The sequence below is a fragment of the Podarcis gaigeae genome, assembly GCF_964106915.1.
Source record: "Podarcis gaigeae genome assembly, chromosome: 17".
Classification (NCBI taxonomy): domain Eukaryota; kingdom Metazoa; phylum Chordata; class Lepidosauria; order Squamata; family Lacertidae; genus Podarcis; species Podarcis gaigeae.
In genome coordinates, this window is record NC_139694.1 from 30455182 (window position 1) to 30467865 (window position 12684).

General features: G+C 43.3%; 1 protein-coding gene across 1 annotated transcript in view; it reads left to right on the plus strand.

The window, feature by feature from the left end:
* Window positions 1-666: 666 nt before the first annotated feature.
* Window positions 667-12684, plus strand: part of LOC310835449 (ovostatin-like) — a 57265-nt gene continuing 45247 nt past the window's right edge. Inside the window, exons 1-7 of the mRNA XM_083720082.1 lie at window positions 667-880; window positions 1665-1848; window positions 5505-5661; window positions 6798-6850; window positions 7961-7981; window positions 9484-9652; window positions 10640-10724. Coding sequence (XP_083576208.1) covers window positions 816-880; window positions 1665-1848; window positions 5505-5661; window positions 6798-6850; window positions 7961-7981; window positions 9484-9652; window positions 10640-10724 — 734 coding nt within the window. The 5' untranslated portion in view covers window positions 667-815. The remainder of the gene's footprint in view (window positions 881-1664; window positions 1849-5504; window positions 5662-6797; window positions 6851-7960; window positions 7982-9483; window positions 9653-10639; window positions 10725-12684) is intronic.

Here is a 12684-nt window from a genome sequence, read left to right on the forward strand (position 1 = left end):
GCACCCGTTGCCATGCAACCAGTCCATGCAGAATGTAGGCACCCTATATATAGAAATGAGCAAACCAGTGATATTTTAGGGAGCAGACGAGCAGGCGGGGCCCATTACTTACATCATAGGAGCCTACACAACACAAAACACTGTTGCTGTATATAGGTTTTGTTTTATTTGCTTTTTATCTTATATTTTGGAAATGTACATCCAGATTTTTTTCCTTTACATTTTTTGGGGGGCCCCAAGAGAGTGGGGCCCTAAGCTATAGCTTGTTTCGCTTATACGTAAATCCGGCACTGCTGGATGTCACAAAATGGCCCTGTTATGTAATGTCACTGTGCCAAGATTTCTGATACAACAAAAATGAACACGAAACAAGATAAACTCTTTCCTTCCCACTTCAGATCAACCTCTGACAAGTAGCTTTTAAGACTCCATGAATGCCTTCAGAACTGGAGGCCAGGGATTGCCAATGCAAATTCAAATAACCACGACAGGCTTTTTCTGGCTTTGTTATTTTTTACTTTCTTGCATCAGATTAAGGAGGATGGCCCAATTTCCCTCTACTAGGTCACAGAAGATATTTAGATAGCCACAACCAGATACAGCTGGGTAGCAGAAAGTTCACCTTTTTTCTGATAGGTTCTGAGGAGTGTCAGGGGGTGGGCGTGTGGCTCTTTCACATGTCCTTGCTGGGTTTATAAAGCTCTGGCCTCCAAACGCAGCCAGGGAGACAAAGGCAGAACTCACTTTTCCATTGTGGAGATTGCAACATTGTGGTCATCCTCAACAGAGCTCCAGCTCTCAAATCATTCAGGGCCATGTTGGGGCTGCAGTTTGTTCTGGGCATTCTCATATTCCATTTTGGTGCTGCACAGGAGGCAACGTAAGTTATAACCAGCATCTTCTTTTAATATTTATTAGTTGACTGTGATTAGCTTCTTTATTTAGCACAATGCTGCTTTTATCTGATGTTTATGAACTTCCATGCCTTTGGTCAGGCTGACATTTCCAGCTAAGATGAACAGAGAGTCGTCGTAACTTTTCTCCAGGTATTATTAACAGGGCAAGGTTAATAAGAGCAAGGTGTGAAAGTCTAACTGTAGGGAGTTTTAAAATATATGTATTATTGATTTATGCCCCGCCTTTCCCCCCAATGGAAAGACAGCTTACAGATAAAAACAAGAACCGCTGAAAAGGTAGAAAAATACCACGAAGCACTGATAAAACTAGAACTATATACATTATACATTTTATACATGTATAAAATCTGTTTAAAATATACCAATGATTACAATAAGAACAGCACGATTTTATGTCAAAGTGTTGTCAAGCTTTTGTTGGTGTCAAGTGGCCAGCAGTTATACAGAATGTCTCCTGCGTGACAAGTTTCACTTGACAAAATTCCCTTACCTGTACAGCTATTACAGGTGCAGTAGCCTGAATGAACCAGATTACATTTGTTCCTAATTGTCTGTGAATAATAAAGTACTGAATTTTCTAATTAACTCATAGTTCTTCTCGGCCAGTATTGCCTAACGGCATAGTAACTTTCCTCATGCATCTGAAAGCAGGCTTTCTGCCAAATAGCTAAAGGATGAGCTTTTCATGTGCCGTGAGTTGCTTTTGCTCGTACAAACTAATACAGCTGCTCTTTGGGGATTTCACAGGCAGTATCTCCTAGTAGTGCCTTCAGTACTGCATAGTGACTCTGCAAATACAGCCTGTGTGCAACTTTTCAACCTCAATGAGACTGTAAACCTGAGTGTCTTTCTGGAATATGAGAGGCGTAATGTAACTGTTTTCCAAGAAGTTGTGCAAGGGGAAAACTTCTTCAAATGCAGCGACTTTGTGGTAAGTATTTCTTGCCTCCGTGACAATTAGAAAGAGACATAAACGGGAAAGGGGACCACCATAGACTTGTAGAGGTGGAAGGGACACCAAGGGTCATCTAGCCCAACCCTGTAAGGATGTTGAAATTACAAAATAGGATAGGGAAGAGGAGCAAGAAGGGATAGGAGGCCTGGGAAAAAGCAGAAAATATTGTTACCTCCCCCCCCCCAATCTCCAAGCAATGCGAGATTCCAGGTATTCCAGATGCTTACTCATGGTTCGCATTCCCTTTTGGAAATGAGGCACAGCAGAAGCTGTGGTGTCATTATGATATATGGTTTATTTACACATATATACAACCTCAGCCTACGATGGAGGGGTTCCAAGCAATGACTTTCAAGCAAATTCTGTTTCTCCCATTCCAGCCGCTTTGGAGTCAAGTTGCTAGCCCACATCGTGCTCTGATCCTCACCCCCTCTTCAGTTTGCAGTGTTTTTACACTGGCACCTACCTCCCCCACTCACATTGGGCAAACTCTCTCCCTTCTGAAACTCTCTCCTAAAAACTCTGGCATTATCTACTGCTAACTACCCAGAGCCTGGAGTGGGGCTGGCATATCTTTTACCTTCTTGCCTTATTTTTATTCTGTGAACAATCCTGAGATCTTTTGATGGGGGGTGGTATATAAAGATAATAAATAGATAGATAGATAGATAGATAGATAGATAGATAGATAGATAGATAGATAGATAGATGATAGATAGATTAGATAGATAGATAGATAGATAGATAGATAGATAGATGATATAGATGATAGATAGATAGATAGATGATAGATAGATGATAGATAGATAGATGATAGATAGATAGATAAATATAGAGAGATAGATAGAGATAGATAGATAGATAGATAGATAGATAGATAGATGATAGATAGATAGATAGATAGATAGATGATAGATAGATAGATAGATAGATAGATAGATAGATAGATAGATAGATGATAGATAGATAGATAGATAGATAGATAGATAGATAGATAGATAGAGATAGATAGATAGATAGATAGATAGATATAGATAGATGATAGATAGATATAGATAGATAGATATAGATAGATGATAGATAGATGATAGATAGATAGATAGATAGATAGATAGATAGATAGATAGATAGATATAGATAGATGATAGATAGATATAGATAGAATACAAAAATAATTGGTCCACCACCTCTTTTCCCCCTCTTTTAATGGCCCATCTCTCTAGGTGATTTCCTGAATGGCTTGGCCTGTGTTTTAAGCACTTTGCTAAGTTTGGCATCTGACACACAGGAATTAGAAGAGAGGTTCTGGGATGAGAAGGGGAGTCTTATAACAATAAAATAATTATTAGCTGAGAATGCACGTGAAGCATTTTAAATGCTGTCTTTGCAATAACCCTTTGGAATAGTTTGTTATTCAAAATATTCTTATCTTCCTATGGCAGACATAGTGCAGAGGCGGGAGGCCTCACACTACTAAATAAAGGTCCCTATCAGGGACTGCTCAACTGAGAACTTCCCAACTCTCACCTGCTACTTCGCCATGGTGCTACATCACCCTACCATCAGAAACAGGGCAGCCAGTTAAGTTGGTCAGTCTGCCAATTTCAGAGCATTATCTATCTTGTAGCTCATGGTAAAGGTAAAGGGACACCTGACCATTAGGTCCAGTTGTGACCGACTCTGGGGTTGCGGCGCTCATCTCGCTTTACTGGCCGAGGGAGCCGGCGTACAGCTTCCAGGTCATGTGGCCAGCATGACTAAGCCACTTCTGGAGAACCAGAGCAGCGCATGGAAACTCCGTTTACCTTCCCTCCGGAGCGGTACCTATTAGTTGAGGTGCTTTTGAACTGCTAGGTTGGCAGGAGCAGGGACCGAGCAACAGGAGTGCACCCCGTCGCGGGGTGCGCAACCACCGACCTTCTGATCGGCAAGTCCTAGGCTCTGTGGTTTAACCCATAGCGCCACCCGTGTCCCCTTGTAGCTCAAAATACAGTGCAAATAGAATTGTGCTTTTAATTGGAACAACTCATGCATTCGTGTAGACATTTTTCATTAGGCTTTCAACATGTGTTCAGAGAAAAGAGAAGCCAACAATTTGCCTTGTTAACATGCTCATACTCAGGTTTTTTGTTGGCATTTGTCTGACTCGAGAGACAATGGACTGCGTCTCTGGAGGTGAAGTCAAACTGCTGGAGAATCACAGCACCTGCTGTGGTTGCAGAGACCAGCAATTCGTAACAACTGCTGCCTCCTGTGTTGTTTTTGCTGCGTTAGCAGCACTGAAGTGATCTCTCTGAGGCACAAGCCTGGGCAGTGTGTAGGGAGGTCCTGGGTTGCCCAGACAACCAGACCCCCTCTTGACCTTTGCTGATAAGGTCCCAAGGAAATCAGAGTGTTACGTTTGGCACCAGCCTGGCTGCAGAAGTTGCCGGAGGAAAGTGTTCAAGGCAGCACCCACCTCCATTCCAGATTTGTGAAGGGTTTACTCTTTAGCCTTTTCTGCTCCCAAAGATATCCTGCAAGGCAGGGAATGCTTAGGATCAGTTTTCCTTTTCCTAAATGGGATAACTTCCAGATTGATGAGCCCCATCTGTTCCACAAGGCAGCATGGGGGAAATTAAGTCCCCAAATAGATAACATATCCGATATTAGAATCATAGAATCATAGAGTTGGAAGAGACCACAAGGGCCATCGAGTCCAATCTGTCAAGGTTGTTTTGAAGTGTGATCCTGTCCTCTGGGGTGTTAGCCATCCCTCCCAGTTTGGTGTCATCTGCAAATTTGATCAGGATGCCTTAAACTGATAAGAACTTACTTTGGCTAACATCAAGTTTATTATCTGTTCTATCACATATGTTTACTGTTGTAAACAAAAATTGCCCTTTTCTCTTATGGGGTATCCAAGAGCCCATATAGAGTCCTTACATAGGTTCCCTATTGGTAGGAGAGAATAACAGAGGCCAACCAGAGAATATTGAGAAGCAAAGCAGCTAGTAAGCTTGATCTTTATTGATCTGTTGCAACAGGGTGCTCCCCTCACCCGCAGGAGAGAAGAGGAACCCAGAAAAATGGCGCGCAAGGCCTTATAAAGACTTTTGAAATTGCCACACTGTAGATCAAGACCACCCCCAGAAACATCATACATACATCACAGAAGGGGTGTAACCCAAGACCACCCCTCAGATACATCAGAGAAAAGGCGGTCTTAAAACAGAAATGTGAATGTTGTTTTTCTCCTGTGGTTGTTTATCTCCTGTCTGGCAGGTTACTTGATTGGATTGCCTGGGTAGCCTGGCCAGTCTTTTGTAATGATAAATACTTAGTTCCTGGGCCAGGTCACAGGCTCACACCCTATTCATATCTTAAATGTGTCCTTAAGACAGGATTTGTGAGGAAAGAGACAATGGGAGGTTTCCCACTTTGACCTTGCAGAGAAAACATTTGCTCAGTTTAGGAATCAAAATGGTTCCAGGTTGGTCTTACTGTGCTGATCTATGTACGTGCTTGGTTGGTACACTTATGAACATTACCTCAAAATTCCTATCACATTACCAGACGGATAAGCCATGTAGCTGTGAGATGCACGGAAGGCAAGTACAGGTGCTGGAGTCACTTGCTTTCTTCCCTCACAGGTCCCTGAGGCCACTTCCAACCCTGTGGCTTACATCACCATCTCTCTCAAAGGCGCCACCGTCAATGTGACAGAGAGGAGGGTTGTGGCCATTCAGAACAAAGGCAGCGTTGTTTTTGTTCAGACTGACAAACCCATCTACAAACCTGGACAGGAAGGTAAGTGATGGTCACGGCATTATCTCTTCTACAGCAATGTGTAAAAAAGTGTTTTGCAGCCCTTCCCAGACTCATCAGGAATAGTCTAAATGCTGTAAATATGGGGAGTTGTGGCAAGAACTGCATGTTCAGCAGCAGACCCTGGTCTGGAAAGCCAAGACACTACTTTTTCTGGGACAAATTTGTGGAGGGGGGAATTATGGATACCACATCATCATATAATTTACTTATACCCTGCTCATCTGGCTGGGCCTCCCTAGCCACTCTGGGCTGCTCCCAACATATTAAAAACATGATAAAAAATCAAACATTAAAAACTTCCCTAAACAGGGCTGCCTTCAGATGTTTTCTAAAAGTCAGGTAGTTGTTTATTTCCTTGACATCTGATGGGAGGGCGCTCCACAGGGCGGGCGCCACTACCAAGAAGGCCCTCTGCCTGGTTCCCTGTAACCGCACTTCTTGCAGTGAGGGAATCGCCAGAAGGCCCTCGGAGCTGGATCTCAGTGTCCGGGCTGAAAGATGGGGATGGAGATGCTCCTTCAGGTATACTGGACCGAGGCCGTTTAGGGATTTCAAGCTCAGCACCAACACTTTGAATTGTGCTTGGAAATGTACTGAAATGTGGCCTGACTGCTGACATGTCCATAAATCTGCTACCAGAGGCAGTGTTAGGTTAGTGTGACCCATGTGGCACAACTCAGCACCACCACAATCCTATAGAATGGAGGGGAAGAGGCAGAGGGAGGAGCACTGAATTTTAGCATCATACAGGGTGCTGCAGAAATTTTAGAGCCACAAGTACACCACTGCTGCAACAGATTAGTACAGGCTGTATACTGGGTTGGGAATGCAAGGAGGAAACCTAGAAAGGCTAAACTACTTAGGTATTAGGTATAATAACCCACATTTCAAACTCAACCTACTTCACAAACCATGGTGAATAGAGCTGGTAATCTGAGTCAACCTTTACTGTATGGCTGAGGTGGAATTTGAATGCAGGTTTTTCATGTCCAAATGGATCCACTTGATCTCTTTTTTCCCTGGATTGCAGTTTCCCAGAATGATAAAAACTTGCTGTTAGCTAGTGGGAAAGCAAGTGAATTTCTCTCACAGTCTTTTCCTTTCCCCTTCCACAGTGCTCTTCCGAATTGTTTCTCTAAATACCCATTTTCAACCTGATCCTCAAACTGTAAGTATATGGTCAGGAGGAAGAATTTCCAAAATGCTCCTGGTTTATATTAAAGTCTTTGTGAACCATCTCATCCGCTTTAAAAAAAGCAGATGCACAACCCATAACCATAGCTTAACACTCAAATAAGTACGCAGAGTCTGAGGCAAAACCTTTTTGGTCCGGTGTTTGCTTGGTCTGCTCCTAAATAGTAGTCTATGCACGTAACTCCAAATGAGATTGAATCAGACCAAAGTAAACAGTTTCAAAGAAGCTGTCTATGCAATTTGGCCTACTAATAAGTGCTTAGCACACATGCAGCATTTTTGCTTTGAAGTTAAAAGCTAATGTTCTCCACTAAGGTTCCTGCAAATGGACTGAACATACCTATTGTGTCTGTGAATGATTCTGAATACTCTTTCTAGGAAATGAAGCAACTCTAATTGTTAGAAAGTCAGTAAATAAATTAAATTTGTGGTAGACGGAATGGAAAGTTTAGCCATGGAACAAAGGGATACGATGACGTTTTAGTTATCCATTTAAAACGTATAGAAGCCTTAGCAGCTGTTTTAACAGCAATTATCTGCATTCTTTGCAAATTTATCAAAGCAGCAAATCTGCAACATACGCAGACAACAATAGTTTAGTACATGTTACCAATGCAGACAGGCTGATTTGTGAAAATCTAGAATTTCTTTTACCTCTGTTCTGATTAATGATGTCCTCAGGTTTGGCCATTCATTGGGGAAAAGGCAGTCTGCCTTGAAGGACAGGAGAACTGTCTATGGCCGTCTGCTAGCAAGCATATTCACCTGATATATTTTTGTTCATCCATATGGACAAAATGCACAATATTGCAGCGTTTTGGCTGCAAATACTAAAAGAAGGCTTGTTTCTAATCTTGCTCATTGCCTGAAACATATTCCCTTATTTTGTTCCACCATCACTGGGATATAAGCAATGCTGCCTCATATATTTAACAGAGCAAAACTGTGCTATTTTTCATTCAGGGTTCAAATCATCCCTTTAAACACTTGTTGATTAGGAGTTTTGATGCTCAACTCTGAAAAGCTGCTGACATTTAAAATATTTTTCAAACACTAACATTTTCTTCACATTCATCTCTTTCAGTATCCTTTGGTCACCATTCAGGTAAGAGTCTTATCTGTATTGTATTGTATTGTATTGTATTGTATTGTATTGTATTGTATTGTATTGTATTGTATTGTTGCAAGCCCAATTGTTGCACCCCAGTCTCTGAGCAATGTGAGATTCCAGGGGTTCCAGGCATGCTTACCCAGGATTCATGTTTCCTTTTGGAAATGAGGCACAGTAGAGATTGTGGTGTCTTTATGATAGATGGCTTATTTACACATGTATACAAAGGGTTCACAGCTTCAACACCCCCAAAGGGTCTTGCTTCTCCCTTAGCCACAGCCTTGGATTCAAACAGAACTCAGACATTGCTCTTTGAACCTCTGCTCACTGCTTTGCATCATCACAGCAAACTCTGCTCAGAAACTCAGGCTTTGTTCTCCTATCTAAGAGGTGGAGAAAGGTGCCACTCATTTGTTGTCTAGCACAGAGCTTCCTTTTCTTTGTTCTCTTAATGGCCCATCACCCAGGTGATGGGTAGCTTATATTTAACACTTGCTGGATCCAGGAGATGGATGAGTCTCAACCCCACTTCTCAGACTCTATTGAGCTTGAAACTGATTATTTGCAATATTCATCTGCACCAGGGAATAAAGCAATTGGCAAACTTCTGTAAGGAAATGGAAAAGTGCAGTTTGGTTGGGCTTAAGGCACAATCCACATCTATCTTTGTGTGAGAGGCAAAGGACTAGGATGAGGGTTTAGGAGGGGAAGAAGAGAAGGTACTTGGTGCCAGGGCTGGCTCCTGTGCAATGCCCCAGGCTAGCAGCCCCTGTCAGGGACTGGCTAGATGATGAGGAGTGGTGGGGGTACCAGCTGGGGAACCCTAAGAGAAGCTGCAGAGGAGGAACACTCAGAGCCCTAGGATTGGTGGTGGGGGGCGCTGAGGTGGGTCAGAGGAAGAATAGAGGGAGAAATGGTTGAATGCTGAAGAAGAAACATGCTTTAGTATGCAAGGAGAGCCCGTGACAGAGAGCAGCTCCAAGGACACACATGGCAATGCGTAGGGCGAAACAGAGATGACAGGTGCCCCAATGTAATTTGAGGCTGCTTGGGAAACATCTGGCAGAGAAGGAGACCTAGAGCCTGGGTAGGCAAACTAAGGCCCGGAGGATCTGGCCCAATCGCCTTCTAAATCTGGCCCGCGGACAGTCTGGGAATCAGCGTGTTTTTACATGAGTAGAATGTGTGCTTTTATTGAAAATGCATCTTTGGATTATTTTTGGGGCATAGGAATTTGTTCATTATTTCCCCCCAAAAAATATAGTCCAGCCCCCCACAAAAAGTTTGCTGACCCCTGACCTAGAGGAAGTAGAGGGCAGGGACAGTCAGTCCTGTCAACTCACAAACATTTTTTTGCCTCTATGTTGCTAGCCTTCAGATTTGGGCTAGTGTTGACTGCTACCTGCTGACTGCTAATCTAGGTCCTGCTGAAACTAAGCAACCTGAGTTGAATCTTTGGCTTCTTGCCTTAATGTGCCTTTATTCTGCGCTTCTAGGATCCCCAGAGGAACCAGATATTCCAGTGGAGAAACGTAACGTCTGAGATCTCTATTGTTCAGCTCTCATTCCCAATAATTTCGGAGCCAATTCTGGGAGACTATGAAATCATCGTGCAGAGTCAATCGGGAGCTAAGACCTCTCATATATACTCTGTCCAGGAATATGGTAAACATATGTACCTGTTATTTTCTAAGGTTCAGAAAACAATTAGGACTTGCTGGAAGATGAAGGTGCTTAATTTTCTGGCCTGGTATAAAAATGTAGCAACTTGGATTTTCAGAAAAGTCACATACAACACACAAAATGTTCAAAGGCAAACACATACTTATCAAAGGTGGAGTTGTATGTATTTGCTGGTAAACAAACCTATTAAATAAACCTGACATTTTAGTAAACCACCTAAAATGCAATTACGAAATGAAATGGTAAAACAAATCGTTCAGTGAGAGTCAACCGTTCGTTTACAATGCCGTTTCCTTATAATAGTATCACCATTCTCTTAGACAATTCTCAGTGCAAATGACATAAATTACCTTTAGAAGGTTTTCCCATTTTAAAGCAGTATAAAATATATTTTAAATAATAATTCTCAGTGCTGATAATCATCGGGGAAGTGTGAGGATGGTCTGTCTCAGAAGGTGGGTCAGTTGAGGAAAAGGCTGACCAGACAAGCCTCAAACTTTGCCTCACACACATGCCAAATCACTGGTGGAGCATATACCTGTACGAACAGCGCCCTGGGATATGTGTGTGAGCGCATGAGGAACAGCACATGGAGGGAGCCTGCCGCAGCTCACCTTGCAAGGGGTGGCACATTCATGCGCAACAGTGCAGCCGAAGAGGGGGGTGGGGAAGCAGCTGCCGACTCTCCTCCTCCTCTCTGCCCTCAGGTCTGATCTGACCCAGGAGTGGAGCTGCAGCGTTGGGCCATCGTGAGAGGAAATTGTCTCTGCAGCTCCCTTTCGTGCCAGAGCAAAGCTCCAATGAGAGAGCCTGTCATGGGGGTGCCTAGTCGTGCCCCCTCAAAAAAAAATGTGCCCAGGCCCATGGCCCCCTCACGCTACACCATGCTACACCAATGTGCCAAAGTGTTCAAAATCGCAAACTGTTTCTCTGGAATATATGTTTGAAAGTGTCTTTTTAACTCTTCAGTATTACCACTGATTGACATCACTATCAGTGCACCGAAAACAGTCTCTGTGGAGAATCCAGATTTCGTTGTGAAGGTGTGCGGCTTGTAAGTATTGGACCCAATGGCTGAAGTAGACGTTTTTAGTGGTGGAGGCTGATTTACTGGGGCTAAGGCACAACACTACCTTTGAAAATGCCAGGCAATTACAGTGGTGCCCCGCAAGACGAACGCCTCGCAAGACGGAAAACCCGCTAGACGAAAGGGTTTTCCGTTTTGGAGGCGCTTCGCAATACAAATTTCCCTATGGGCTTGCTTCACAAGACGAAATGTCTTGCGAGTTCCTGCGGGTTTTTCCCCCTTTCCCCCCCTTTTCCTAAGCCGCTAAGCCACTTATCAGCTGATCCGCTAAAAGCCGCTAAACCGCTAATAGCGCTAATCCGCTACGCTGTCAATGGGCTTGCTTTGCAAGACGAAAAAACCGCTATACAAAGAGCCTCACGGAACGGATTAATTTCGTCTTGCGAGGCACCACTGTATTAAAAATTCCCTACTTGCAGTCTCAAAGCCATGTACTCTTTCCTGTCCCACAGGAAAGCTGCAGCAACTGTGGGGTGGAGTCAGGTAAGTAAAGTAAGTCTGAGCCACATGCAAATCCAGAGCATTTTTTCAGAAGGTATCTATGGCTCTGCTTCCAACAGACCCCTTCCCTAGCTTGAGTTCAGAATATCTTGAATGGAGAGGGGTGAAAGAAAATGCTGTTAGTATTATTTAGAGCTTGCTTTTTTGTGAATTTATCAGTGAATTTTGAAAACAAAAAGCTTGGTTTCTGTACCTATCTGGATATGACTCCACATCATTCCCCAAACCTGGGAGATCTTCTCCCAAAGCTCAGACATAGCAGCAGCTGATAATTATAATGATTATTCACATTTTTAAGACAGAGATATGCATGGAAAATATCTTCTGCTGTGCTCTGATGTACTCAAATGAAACATTTATTTATTTGCCTGTTGGTGGAATGCTTTGTTTAGAAAAGTTTTTAATGTTTGATGTTTTATCGTGTTTTTAATATTCTGTTGGAAGCTGCCCAGAGTGGGGGGCGTATAAATATATGTATGTATAAAATTTTGAAGGGGTATGTGCAAACTCAGTATCCCACCTTCTGCCTCCATTGTTTTCTCCATTTAGAGAAAAATATATTTTGGGTACTGAATAGTTAAATAAATTTTGTGGTGGAGAGAAAACACGTGCAACAGGAAGCCCTTTTCCTTCACATTCTAAAAGTATTTGCTTTATTTTTTTAGTGATTGATGTGTAGGTATAAACAGTGCATGAATTCAAAAACGTATGTCGTGGTATGGCTTAAGTTCTAAATATGCAGTTTGGAGTCAATCTTGTCTGAAAATCATACTTGCCCCCCCCCCCTTACATGGAAAGTCTTCCTGTGTCCATGGATGTGCAGAGAATAATTGATGCTTTTTCAGCAAGGAGGAGACAATGGTACTCTGCACATGAGTAATGGCACCCTTTCATAAATAAATGATGCACAGGTCATATTGCGATGAAAACGGCAAGGTTAAAAATTGCAGCTCCCACCAAGTCAAGATGTTACCAGCCACCACTTTAAGGAAGGTTATGTAAGGAATCAACTGATGCCTACAATGACTGCTCCCCGCTTAAAACGGGGGGCGCCCTTTGCGTGGACGCGTGCAGCCCTGGATCTGGAGTGGCCCCATCAGCATAGGCTTGGCTTTGCCTTCCCTCAGGTGGGATACCTGGAGGTCCCCGCCTACCCCAGTGAGTTGTCCAATCCCACCTGGGGGAAGCGTTGCCAGGGAAACCAGGCCAGGTAGGGGGAGGGATTACCTGCCCACACAATAGAGGGAGGATCTTACCTGGGAATCCTCACTTGGCTCCAGAGCTTCTCCCACCCTACCCACCCTCAGTTAATGTCTTCTTTTGCAGGTTAACTTTTCTTCACAGGTTTTGCAGGTTAACTTTTCTTCACAGGTATGCGGGCGCTGCTACGATAAGGTCGCTGTTAAAGGGCCGGAAAGGAATTTCC